Source organism: Poeciliopsis prolifica, unplaced genomic scaffold, assembly GCF_027474105.1.
Source record: "Poeciliopsis prolifica strain line A6 unplaced genomic scaffold, Auburn_PproV2 SCAFFOLD213, whole genome shotgun sequence".
In the NCBI taxonomy this organism is placed as follows: Eukaryota; Metazoa; Chordata; class Actinopteri; order Cyprinodontiformes; family Poeciliidae; genus Poeciliopsis; species Poeciliopsis prolifica.
Window position 1 is genome coordinate 148626 of NW_026562588.1, and position 13525 is coordinate 162150.

Sequence of the window (13525 nt, forward strand, 5' to 3'; positions counted from 1 at the left end):
TTTGTTATAGTAGCTGAGCTTGTCTGATTCTGGAAGACTTGAGCTCAGCGAGTTTGCTATAGTAAACTCTTTTGTGGTCTCATTTAAATGTTTTTTTTTTTTTAGTTTTCAAAAAATATTATTTATATTGTGAAGTTTTTTTCACATAAAATCTGGTAGGGACTCACTTTTCCTCTACAAGAACACATAGGGGATGCTTCCTCTGAACAACTGCCTTAGTGCAATGCTATTGCAAAGGGACCATCCCAGTGGGATGACTGTGTCACTCAAAACAGAGTTGGAGCTGTGGGCATTTTTGCAGGCTAAAGTCATGTCATTTGAGACATTTAATTGGGTCTGAGCCGCCACAGGGGGACAGTGAACAGCATTCCCGCTCTGCGTGCCTGAAAACTGAATTTACTCCACTCTGCATGGCTGCAGTCTGCGGATGACACATGCGTGCCGAGGCAAACTTAAGCTGTGGATGACATTAACAGCTGAGGCAAGCAAAGTGGACATCTTTTCTTAAATCTTACTAATCACAAAATAATTAAAGGATTTTAGTAAAAGTACAGACTGAAGTAATAAGACATTAGTTTTTCTATTTTTGCTGATCTGGATTTGCTCAGGAGTGGCTGACATAAGGAGCAGGAGGGAAGACCCCAATCCTTCCTAATTGAGGATTTACTCAACTGCTTGGATTTTAACTTTTCAGTAGCCTATAGCACTTTTTGGTTTAGTGTGGATCTGCTTCAGGTAACGATGCCTTTTCGGAACTGAGTTTTGCCTCCTTATGCCAATAACATTTCACACCATATCCATTGCAGTGTTGATGTGTAAAACTATACAAATTCTACTTGATGATAGAGACATCATTAAGGCATTTATTGTATTTGTGAAACTTTTAAGAGACAGCTTTGTTATAGACGTTGGGGGAGAGTGGAGTGAGTTAAGCAGGGTTAAAGGAGGCAAATGCCCAGATATAAAAAGCCTGCACCTCCACTGAAAGGGGTCATGCAGCCCTCATCACCAGTCTGTCAAAGCTCTGTAATTATTTAATCCCTCTGCAACTTCAAATGTATAATGAAACTGGTTGTTGTGTGTGCTGTGTGCAGTTGGTGTATTTATAAGAGCCCACAGCGGTTTCATCCTATGATTTATCAAATGGTCGGCATTGACTTTCATTGCAATTCAACACGACACCTGCTGAGTTCAGTATTTATTTTACCTTGCCAGTTGAAATAACATGAATGCATATAGTTTAAATATAGTTTATTTGAAATTTAAAACATTTATGAATGTTTTTAATAAGAGAAATTAAAAAAAAGTTAGAGACACTTTTAAAATCAAAAAATATGAAGGCTCTAATATCCAAATCATAAACAAAACCACAAAAAAAAACACTACAATAATACTACAATAGGTGCTACCAGGTTGGTGTTGGATTTTCAGTGTGGATGCTGTTACTAAGTGAAAAAAAAGGATTTTTGAGGTTTTCAATTGTGAACTAAGAAACGTTTTCAACCTCCAACTGTTATATAAAAAATTCTTAATGTGGAAGTGCTTAAAGCAGAGGTGCTCAAAGTCGGTGCTCAAGAGCCGGCATCCTACATGTTTTAGTTCTCTCCCTAGTTTAACACAACTGGATCAAATGATGTCTCGTTAGAAGGCATAAGAAGAACATTGACATGCTGAAAAGATTGTTGGTACTACCAGGGAGAGAACTAAAACATGCAGAATGCCGGCCCTCAAGAACTGACTTTGAGCACTCCTGGCTTTCAGCATTTATCATCTCAGGTATAAGGCCAGAATCTACAAATAACAATGTACTATTTTCTATCACAAAATGTTAATGACGTTAAAATTTCAGCTCTGTCTTCATTTGATCTCTGTTTTAATTTTTTTAACAGCAACTGCTGTCTCACTCATGTTGATGTGCATTACAGCCTCTCCTTATAAATAACAATGACCAATTTCAGTAGCAAAAAATCAACCACAACATGCTGATCTGTCCATTTCTAAAATATTGCATCTTCCATATTGTGCTTTGGATTGTTCTGACAGCTCTTCTTTTCTCCGTTGCACCATGAAGGGATAAATGATCACCTCAACCAGAAGGGTGTCTCCTGATAAATCTGAAGTTAGAATAGCCTTCAGCCTCGATGACACATCAGGTAAACACACATTCACATACAGTACATACTGTGAACACACATAGCCAAATCCCTTAATACAAAACTCCTTGCCTGCACCTGTGCTCCAGGATCTCAGAATGATTAGAAACAAGTTATTTTGAGGTTTTGAGCTGCTCTGGTTGTTCAGCATGTCATTTAACACCAGATCAAAACTACTTTTGGTTCGTTTCCACTAAGTGTGGAACATTTGTGTTACATTCTGCCAACCAAAACAGACCATGCCGAGTGTAGCTTAAGTAACTCCCACTTGCTTTAACTGCGGGTTCATTCTTCCTGGCTATATCTGAGACAGGTGTTATCATTATTTCTGTATGACCACAGGATGTTAAAAACAAACATATACCTTTGTGGAGCACTGTACTGGCAAAAAGCAAATATATGGACACCAAACTACTGTTTAATTTTTTTGGAAAAAGCACTTTTGCCCCTTGAGGTTTTTCACGCTTTGTAATATTACAACCATTTCTGAGATTTTTTTTTGTTTTTTTTGTGGGATTTGGTGTGAGTGATGACACCAAAAGCTAGGACAGAACTTGAAGGATATTTGGGTTTTCAAATTGTATAAGACAAACAAAAACGGTCTGACATTTGTCTTCAGTTCACCACATCAATATTTGGAAAAGACATCGCAATCATGGCTACCAGTCTTTTTGGGTGTGCCTTTCTGACATGTAAAATCAGATATTTTTTGCCCTTTCACCTTTGTAAAATGACACAAGCTCAATCAGATGGCATTCAGTGTTTGTGAGCAACAGATTTTACATTTTGTCAAAGCTTCACAATTGGATTTAGGTCTTGGTTTTGATTTAGCCATTGTAACATACAGATACACTTTGATCTATGTTATATTATATTATATTATATTATTTCTTTGTAGCTCTAGTTGCATGTAGACTTACTTACTTTCCACGTAAAACGTGCAGTGTTATAGAACTATTAGGTAAATGTGTTATCTTCAGTTGTTATGAAATGCTGTGAGTATAAATGCATTTGCCTTAGGAATGATCCTTGCAAAGGCCCATATAATTTTCTAAATTGTTCTTTTTACTACCACCTACACATGTATATTAAAGCTAAAGAGCATGCCTTTCAACCTAGGTTCTGTCTGTCAGGATGTTTTACTGCAGTAGGGTCAGGCACTGGGACAGCAGCTGCAGCTTTGCAATGACAGAGTCAGGTTTCTCGTATAATACTAACAGTGTCTTGCTGCCTGATTCACCGTTCAGCTTTTAGAACACTGGCCTATATATATATAAGCAGTTAACACTTCCAGTTCAACCCCACCCGTCCTTGATTCCCCCTTGTCTTTCTTTCTCTTAGGCAGCAATGTGAAGAGCTATACCAGGAACAGCCATCTCAAATTTGTGTCTGAGAGGTCATTTGCCAAGCTTGTTCACTGAATGCAGCTCTCTCAAGGCGATTGAGCAGTCTGTCAAAACTGCCCAGGCAGAATCTTACCTGCAAATCAGAAGTGGATATTTTGGATCTTCTGAGATCATGTTATTGTCTCTTTGAACTCATGTTTCACAGCAGGAGATGAGCTGTGCTCCATCTGAGGATCAACATTTAGACCCTCTGTGACTTCATGCCTGACATAGTTCAAACCCAACACTGTGTCAGTCCTAAGCATGAGAACCATATTTATTCCTCTTTATAATTGGCCCAAGGCTAAAGGCTTGCCCGCTAATACTCCTGATTTTAGAAGGCTGCATCACTTCAGGATTCTCCACATGTTCCACACTCTTGGGAGGGTATGCATCACTACCGAAACAGTGCAGACAATCTGTCTGTTTCTGTATGGCTGAATCCCTGTTTGACTTTACATATGGTCTGGATCATCTTCCTGTCCATTGCAGACATGTACAATGCTTGTTCAGTTGTATTCTTAACCTGCATGTCTTTCAGCCAGGCAGCTCATTACTGCTGCTCAGTCAGAGGACATGACTTATTTAGAAGTGCAGCATTGTGTTACAATGTTGTTGTGCTGTACAAGAGAACCTATAGTATTACATTTTCACAGAAAAGCATTGAGAGCAAGTTAAACTGTTCTTTGGCACATAAAGCAAATAATAGTTTTACTAAATACTGATTTTCAGTATTACAACCATAACTTATTTTGATCAAATATGTACAGCAGAAGTTGCCTTGGTATTCTAAATATAACACATTTTTTAAGACAACTGAAATATTTAGTTTTATTCCTGATTTAAACCTGATCAGTTAATGAAAATTATAAAAACGCTTGGCATGTAAATATACTTAATTTCTTCATTTGTTTGGATCACAGTAATTCAACTCGAGAGGCAGTTATTCCAAAGCCCTATCAGTTTTTTCTTTTGTTTCTTTTTTGTCTTTTCTCAAGTATAAATTCAACACAAAGCATTCTAAAAAAAAAATAGCCTACAATTTTACTTAATTATAGCTTACCATAATCGCAAAAGATTCCAACTGGAGCATGATTTGTCAAATGGCAAATAGTGTGCTGCAGTCTAACTAAACCAAAGGAAAGGAAGGGCATGTGAATCTTGAAGGTTTCTATCAGAAATCTTTCTCAAGCTACATATTGTTTATCCATCCATCTTCTAACACCCTTGTCCCTAGTGGGGTCGGTAGGGGTGCTGTTGCCTATCTATACCAGCTAACGTTCTGGGTGAGAGGCGGGGTACACCCCAGACAGGTCGCCAGTCTATCGCAGAGAAACACAGAGATAGTACAACCAACCATGCACACACACTCACACCTAGGGAGAATGTAGAGAAACCAATGAACCTGACAGTCATATCTTTGAACTGTGGAGGGAAGCCAGAGTACCCGGAGAGAACCCACGCATGCACAAGGAGAACATGCAAACTCCATGCAGAAAAGACCCCGGGCCGGGAATCAAACCAAGGAGCTTCTTGCTGCAATGCAACAATGTTACCAACTGCACCACTGTGCAGCCCAACATACTGTATAGTTGTTAGGTTTTAAAATTTTAATCAAAGTAGCCACTAGAGGGAGCTTTAGAACCACAGATGGTGCATCTCTAGTCACTATAATCATGGGGCTAGAAAAACTTCATAAGTCGACACATAATGATGTTTGGTTCGTTGTGATTCCCAGTTTTTTAACAATAATTTCTAACATATTATGAACTCTATTTCTTCAGATATAAAAGATGTGGAAGATCTTTCACAGGCCTTCCCTGACCTTGAACAACGTTTACAGGTATGTAGTTCTGTACTGTCCGCTAATAAAAAGAAGAAAATGTCAAGTTTGTTTTGTGGTACTTCTGTCGTTCCTTTAGCCATATACAGGTATTTTACCTTTTATTCTATTATCACATTTTAATGTGAAACTCATTCAAAACAAGATATTTAGAAAAAATCAAAGCAAACCAATGTTTGATATATAAACATATGTCTTAATACATTTGAGATTATATATAGATTTATTCAGATAGCACTTTAACTTTTTTAAAAAATCTGTTGTATTGCTCTCAAAATGCTGTTAGTGCTCATGTTGAGTTCCAGTAGTGTACTGCTCTGAGTCTACACATTACTCTAACTCTGAATGATATTTTTGTTTTGATTATGTGCACAAATGTGTTCTTGATCTGTAGTAAAAAAGTACTCAAATATGACTGATATGTTTTGGTATTTTGTGATATCAAAAATGTATGTATGGAGAGTATGTTACATAATGTTACTCCTTAACTGAAACATTTTACAAACATGAAAAGATAGAATGATACCAATATAACTAATAATTCATCCTTAGCCACCTTTATGAAAGTACATAGGTGCAGAAATATTCTAAAGGAATCTTTAGAAAAAATGACTAAGTGAGATGGTTATATTGTGATGCAGTTAGTAGCTCTGTTGCTGTGCAGTGAGAAAGTCCTGAGTTGAAATCCAAGTCAAGGTTCTGTCTGCAAGGTTCTGTCACTGTGCTTGTGTGAGTTCTGTCCAGGTACTCTATTTTTCACTTTTTCCCTCAGCCCAAAAACTTGAATTTTAAGTCAATTAAATACTCCGAAGTTACACTTGGTCGTAAGTTTATGTGTGATTGTATTCATGTGTATCTCTGTGTTCCCCTATGATTGACTTGTGACTTGGAACTGTCCAGGGACACAAGTTTATAGCAATTTTGGCCAATACAAATCAAAATCTGTCTCTTTCATATTTCTTCCTCTGCCTCTCCAATGTATTGCAGCCTGTGTTACCTTGCATGTCCCTAAGAGAGAGTGTTCAGGTGTACAAAGAGCACTGCAGGATGGCCAGAGAGTTCCATCATGTAAAACACGAGATCTCTGTCCTCGAGGAACGCAAGTAAGGCTTGATGATATGTACAAAGTATTTCAATCTTTGAATGCACAAGAACAACTAATTACATGTGATACAATTCTGAAAACAACTGAGCAAAAATATGCATTGTTGAATTGAAATCTATATGCAGTTTCTCCTGCACTGCTAGCACAATGGGTCTGTAGCTAATGCAGCCCTCCTTAACTGGCAAGTGCTGTAGGATTCATGGTTCCCCAATTTGCGGGTTGCACTGAAACAACCCACTTCAGTATTCCTAAATAAAGAGATGCATGAAGACTGACCCTCGATAAGATAAGACATGATGAGTCATGTTGCTACTCTCACACTTCTTCCTTGTTGCCATTATCTACCAATACACAAAGACTTTACATCTAATTAAAAGAAGCAACAGATATACAAGGACAAAATACTGTTTAAATAATGAAGCTACAACTATCTCAATGCTAAACATGCTTTCGACTTTTGCTCACAATCATTAAAGTAAATTTATTATGCAACACTGAGTCAGTTTTCTTACTTCTCATATTTCAGACACACAAAGTGTTGCAAGAATGACAACAGGGATATTACTTCAAGAAAATGACAGGATCTTTTCTTAAATGTTTTGCTACACTTAGTCTATATGAAAGCAAAGAACATTAAGGACTTTATCACTTTTCGGTATTGTTTCTGTTACTTAGTGATTTAACATTTCAACAAACGTAAAATAAGTCAAGGGAAACGCATTTTTTGAGATCTTCTCAAAAAAGTATTTGGTAATGTACAACTTTATGTGAAAGTTTTAAAAGTCCCATGCATATGAATGTGGTTTTGAAAAATGTCTTCTTCCTCTTTTCAGCCGCTTTGTGTGACAAAAATAAACATACTCCTACATGTGCCCACACGTGATTTCCTACTTACTTCCATATTCAGAAACTCACAAATACTTCAGAATGGAGTTTGTGGCCTTTTAATGAACAAAAACAAAAGACTGTGAAGACAAAACACTTCAATTTCAGTTATATGTTAAAGGTGTAATCTCTAATTCATTGACCGGGTTACCACAGAAACCACATTTCTAAACAATGAATTTATTTTGTGGTTGCCAAAGATGATCATCTGGTAGACAGATTAGAATATTATTAATTAGTTCATTTATTTCAGTAACTGAGATGACTAAGTGAAACAAGCACATTATATAGACTATGTACTCAAAGACTCATGCCTTCAAGCCTTTATTTAGCTAATTACTACTAACTTTAAGTTTAGAGTCAATGAAAATGTGGTATTTATGATTAAAATAATTCATCAGACTGATAAAAAACCCTTGACAGTGCCTCCCACTTTTGACTGTAGGACTTCAACATTTACTGTATGCTTTCCATGCTATCTTCATAAAAACTAATCCTCTTGTGTTGAGCTCCTGACCCTATCCTCCTATTAGTAGCCTCAGCCTACTGATGTTCAGTCCAGGATTCACTCGTCATTGAATTTCTCAGTCTGCCAGTGGAAGGGACTTCATATTCATTAAAAAAAAAGCCAATCCACTTGACATTTTCAAAGCATTTCACAGAAACTATGTCGGAAATTTCAAAGTAAACAACAGTAATGCACTCTTAAATAGGTGTCAAACATTAAAAGCCAATAGCAAGCCTTTTTTTTTCTTTTACAAGATATATAAACTTGTATATTCAAAGAAGATAATTGTATTAGTTCAATGTGAGCTGTAATCATTTACAGCTCACATTGTAAGAGTCAGTATGAAATCTAATGTGGCAGGAACCAGAGAAATGATTCTTGACACCAGTGGTGACGAAACAAATCAGGCTGGAAAAGTTCACAAATGTTTGCATTTAGGAGTGTATGACTGAACTCGGGATGAATAAATGGACTGAGCTCTTGTATCACTCCATCTTGTGGTAAAAGAACAAATGAGAAATAAAGTGAAGCTCTCAATTTAATGACTCATCTATTGCCATTCAATAACAAAAGAACAAGAAACCTTTCATAAATTACTGAAATAACCATTTTCCACTGGAAAATTCACTCTGTTCTTACACATTTAAATACGTCAGTAGAGATAGCTTAAGCAAATAATCATCAGGACTTTGGGACACTTCCCTTTTCTTGATACATCTTTAAAAAAAAAAATCTTTAAAGGTTTGTCTTTCTCATTTCTTCAGGCGAAAGTTGCTGGTGGATTTGGTGGAAGATGAGAAGGTAGCTGTAGAGATTGCCCGTCTCGAGGAGGAGTTTCAGCGCTTAACGGAGGAGAACCACACATTGATGACCCTCCACAGTGAACGCAGGCAGCAGCTGGAGAGGCTTTGCCTCACCAATCGAACAAGGCAAGACTCCTCTTGACTTCCGACTTCCCAGAAACTGAGTCTATCAGACTTTCACCTGACACCAGACCAGTGGCCAGGAGACTGTTTTCATGTGCAGTCTTTGAATTGTCTAATTACACTGACAGGACCTGTTTCTGTGGATAATCTGAGTCACTTATTTGAACCTCAGATGTATGCTTGTCATCACTGAGAAGTTGTTAGTAATTCGTCAGCAATGATAGATTTTTAGTGTGCTGTTTTGTTGTTTGTTTTTTATTTTATTTGCTGAACCATAATGGTCATAATGACAGAACAATGCATTGCAAAAGTATTTATATCATGTGAACTTTTCTACATTTAGTCACATTATAATTGCAAAATTCAATGTATTTTATCTAAAATTTAAGTGGTAGGCCAACCTATTCGGCTTGCACTCAACCTAATTCACTTTCATAGCCCTAAATAACATGCATTTGGCTTTAGGTGTCAATCACAGTTAATCTGTGTAATGTGCTTCTTTATTCAATTGCTCTGAATCAACTTTTGTTAAACCATTTTTTGGTGCAGTTACAATTGCAAGTTATCTGGGTCTCTTTGGTAAAATACTCAGCATCTCCAATCGAAATAGTTCCTATTGGATCCCTGCTGGATTCAGGTCTGCACTTTGACAAAGACCTTCTAAAACATAACCATGCTCTTATCTAAACATTTCCCTTTTTGCTTAGATTGTATGCTTAAGTTTTTTGCAGCATCTAGTATGATCTGTTTTTTGTTTGCACTGTTTTGAATTCTAAAGAAAACCCATACAAAAGGAAGATGCTGCCAGCACCCTGTTTCACAGTGGACATGGTGTGTTGAGGTTGATTTGTATTTTAACCATGCAGTGTACATACAATGTGTGTAAAAAGGTTCTACTACAGTCTCATCTGACAAGAAGTGCTTCTTACACAAGTTTACTTTGCAAACTTCAATGTCTCTCTAAAAACAATAGTTTTTTCCACGATTCTATAAGAGCTCAATTTGTGGAATGTACCACTATTTTTTTTTTTTACAACAAATTATCCCATTTTAGATGTTTATCTCTGAAACTCATCCAAAGTTATCATGGGCCTCTTAAGTGCTTCTCTCAGTACTCATTCTGCCCATCATGTGGTGAGTTTGAGATCTTGGTTGATTGGTTGAATAGCTTTAATAATGTTTTGAATAATGTTTTGTGACTGACCTGATTTTGCAAACCAATTTCAGGTCTTGTGAAAAGTCAGATGCTTCATCTAAGGGAGCAAAATGGACCATTTTGGCTATGATCCAAAATGTTATCACAAATTTCAGTGTTAGAAACTCTGTGAGGAAAATGAAGGGATGACAAGAATAAAAAATAATCTATTAGAAGTATCTGCTGACAGAGTTGTAAATTATCATTTACATTTTGTGATGAGTGGTGTAAGTGTAACAGTGTTATCCTGTAAATAGGAAAGTAAACAATGTCTGTGTTTGTGTTGTTTTTTTTCCCTCTGATAATAAAAAGACATTTTATTGTAACAACAGCATCACTTCCTTAGTTTCATTTCTAAAATCATTCACTGTTGAGTCCTCTTTGTCCGCCTTACGAAGAAAAAGGAAGTTTTTTTTTCTTTTTAATGACAAATGAGTTTATTCTGGAATTACGCAACACTCACCTCACTGGCTTCCTTCTTCTTTTAAATCATGTGACACTTGCAACTTAATTTGGCAATAAATGTTTTGCTGTAGCTACTTTAGGGGTTGACTATTGTAAAATGTCCTCATGCAACAGTTTTTCTTCAATACCTTAAGGTTCAGAGGACCTATTGAGTTTGAAGAAATTTGTTGACATGTATTGTACCGTGTTGTAATCAGTCATTACTCTCATAAAAGACAAAGATACACACACAACAAGACAGTAAAACTCTTTAGAGAAAAATTTACTTTTAGTTTAAGAAAATTTTTGCAGTGTTGTTATTTCCACTCAGGTTACTTCTCCTTTTGCTCTTTTGTCACATTTTAGATGACATAAAACAAAGGTAATCAAGATCAAAACAAATGGCAGTTTTAAACCTGCCCCTCTTGTTAAATCGTGAATGAAATGCAACTCAACAACAATTTTGAAAAACTGTTTAGTTTCAATAACCACACCCAAAGTTCCAAAATACAACTTGTTTGACAACATGAAGGAAAGAAGCAACACATCAAATTCATGCATGTTCTTGTGTTTGTGTCATTGTGAAGCACTTTTGATTTTAATTTATGTGATAGGTGCTATATGAATAAATTTTACTTAACTCAAAAACCCATCCATGTAGTTGAACTAAACCTTTCTGTAAAGAGTGGGCCTAAACTTCCTCCACAGTAATGTGAAAGAGTGATAGCAAGCTTATAATGTTAAACCTACCTAGAGTTTTGCTTCTATTCTTTCATGTGTGTTTGAGAAATCCTTGAATCTCCTATGGCAACCATTTGCGGGGTGACAAGCTGCTTTCTATTTTCAAGCAATTCACTCAAAGTTCCCAATTCACAGATCACACCTTTTCCCCAATGTCTCCCACACAGCTCCATCAAACCAGCAGCAGCAATGAGCAAACACCTGGTGAAAGTCCACACCTGCTGAGCTTATCATACAACCTACTTCTCAGACCAATGCGGACGAGTGTTGGAATGAGTAGGTGCTTCTTAAAGAAAGTGATGTCCAATTTCAAGGTGTTAAATTGCAAACTCAAATTCATTTCAAATTCAAACAGCATAACAGCCTGGCACCCTTTTCAATGTCTGCTGTTGCTGCCAAGGGTGGCACAACTGACTGTTATATTTGGAGGTAACAAGTTCTTCACATACAATTTGATTTGGATTATTTTCTTTCTTTAATTAATTCAAATGTGCATTTTACTTTTATTTTCCCAGGTTAATTCATTCTAATATCACAATTAGTAAAATAGAACAGTTCTGTTTTCTTTTTCACTTCACTGTATCACTTGAAGAAAGTCATTGTGTATGTTGTTTTTCTGCAGGACATTTTCTTAAAAAATTTTGTTTGATATAAGTTACCTCATCTTGAAATCCAGACTTTATTCCCTACCTTTATCTTAAACTCCTTTTATTGTGTTCAGGGTGGATTTCCAAAGAAAGGTTTGTTTACCAGACAGATCCAATGGGGTAAAAAGTGCTAGCTCATCCTTTATCAGGAGGAGCGCATGAGTCAGCTCTGCTTTGTTACACCCATGGTGGTTACAACACGTAGACACACGCAAGTCTTACACACACACACTCCCAGTGTTTCTCCCTTCCTCCCTCTCACACACACACTCACAGGCCATATGACTGAGTCAAGCTCAGTTTTTAGTTTGTGGCTGAGCTGTGATAAGGCGTTCTAGGAAACAGGCTGGTTTGTCGGCATTCCATCTACCAGAATCCATGTCTGTGAGGCTGCTGGAACTTTCTTGAGCACCTGAAGAGGGGTGAGCAAAGCCAGCTTCCTAAGGTGGGCACTTGTATTATTTTCTTTTTCTTTGAGTGAAAACATCTAGTGTAAAATTTGATTTTAGCAGTGTGGGAGTGGTTAACCTGTGTGTGCTTGTGTGTTTTGTATACACATAGATGTCTGTGATGGCTGGGCTTACCCCGCGGTCGTCTGTGTTTACATTCGAGTCCACAGTACATTCCTCCCAGGTGCTGCACCGCTTGAATGAGCAGCGCTGCCGGGACATGTTGTGTGACGTGACGGTGCTGGTGGAAGGTCAGAGTTTTAGAGCCCACCGCTCTGTGCTCGCTTCCTGTAGCGAGTACTTCTTGCAAAAGATCTCTTCCCCCACTCAACACGGAGCAGTGATCACTTTGCCAGAAGAGGTGAGAAGCCTGTTAAGGATGCCATGTTATAGAAGAAAAAGTTATACAAAAAAACTCTTTTGCCTCAGAAACCACAAATCTGTTTGAAAATGAAATGATAAACATAACTAAAAGTCTTATTTCCTCAAGTGCCAGTCCGGGGATTTTTTCCCCCTGATGACTCATGAACAGTCAGCTAGACAGTAACTAAACTTACCCTTACCAAAAAGACAACTTCACTTAACAAATTTAGTTATATTTTGAACATTACCACATCATTGTTTATCTCATGGAATTAATGTGAAAAAAATTGTTCAAACACTAATTTTAAAAAAGTCAATCATGTACATTTGGTATTGCAAACCAATACCAATTTTAATGTATCATTTTAATCACAGAATGACTAATTGTTATTCTCCAAATGTTTTTTCCAATTACCAAATATAACGGATGTAATTCTCCCTGTACAGACATCAAGTCAAGACAGCTTTCTCAATAAAATTACAAAGAAGGCGGGATCAAAAAGTTTCCAAAAAAATTTCATAAATATGATAAAATGTATGTCTGGAGAATTCATTTCTTTGACTTTCTGTTAGTGTTTAAATATATCAATTTTTTTAAGTGATGATTTTTAGAAATTAAGTTATTTATAAATACAAATTAAGAGTGTATTTATTGTTGTCTTTATTTACCACAATTCCTCATAAATTGACCCCATTAGCTAATGAAGGAGGGTTCCCCTGACTTAGACAATGTCACAAAACTATTCCAATCTAATTTCACATACTGGGAAGAGGTCCAGGGAAACATTATCTTCTCAATATTTAAGTCATTGTTACATCTTTGTTGGTTCTTTATATAAATACTGATGATTAATTGGTAAAGTAATTTGCATCATGTGAAA

At 36.7% G+C, this 13525-nt stretch overlaps 1 protein-coding gene across 2 annotated transcripts; it reads left to right on the top strand.

The window, feature by feature from the left end:
- Nucleotides 1-394: 394 nt before the first annotated feature.
- On the top strand, nt 395-10331 carry LOC129356968 (MAP3K7 C-terminal-like protein). 2 transcript variants are annotated; one of them, XM_055026504.1, is made up of 5 exons: nt 395-481; nt 2072-2153; nt 5323-5381; nt 6369-6484; nt 8644-10331. In XM_055026504.1, exons 2-5 carry the CDS (start codon nt 2078-2080, stop codon nt 8822-8824), a joined length of 432 nt encoding a protein of 143 aa, XP_054882479.1. In that variant the 5' UTR covers nt 395-481; nt 2072-2077; the 3' UTR covers nt 8825-10331. The 2 variants fall into 2 exon arrangements, with proteins under 2 accessions (XP_054882479.1, XP_054882478.1); XM_055026503.1 differs by having other exon boundaries at nt 396-735.
- The last annotated feature ends 3194 nt before the right edge of the window (nt 10332-13525 follow it).

Excerpts from the sequence above, each read along its gene's own strand:
- LOC129356968 (XM_055026504.1), top strand. The coding sequence starts at position 2,078 with ATGATCACCTCAACCAGAAGGGTGTCTCCTGATAAATCTGAAGTTAGA. Across the intron at positions 2,154-5,322 it reads CAGCCTCGATGACACATCAG|ATATAAAAGATGTGGAAGAT; the intron begins GTAAACACACAT and ends CTATTTCTTCAG. Across the intron at positions 6,485-8,643 it reads TCTGTCCTCGAGGAACGCAA|GCGAAAGTTGCTGGTGGATT; the intron begins GTAAGGCTTGAT and ends TCATTTCTTCAG.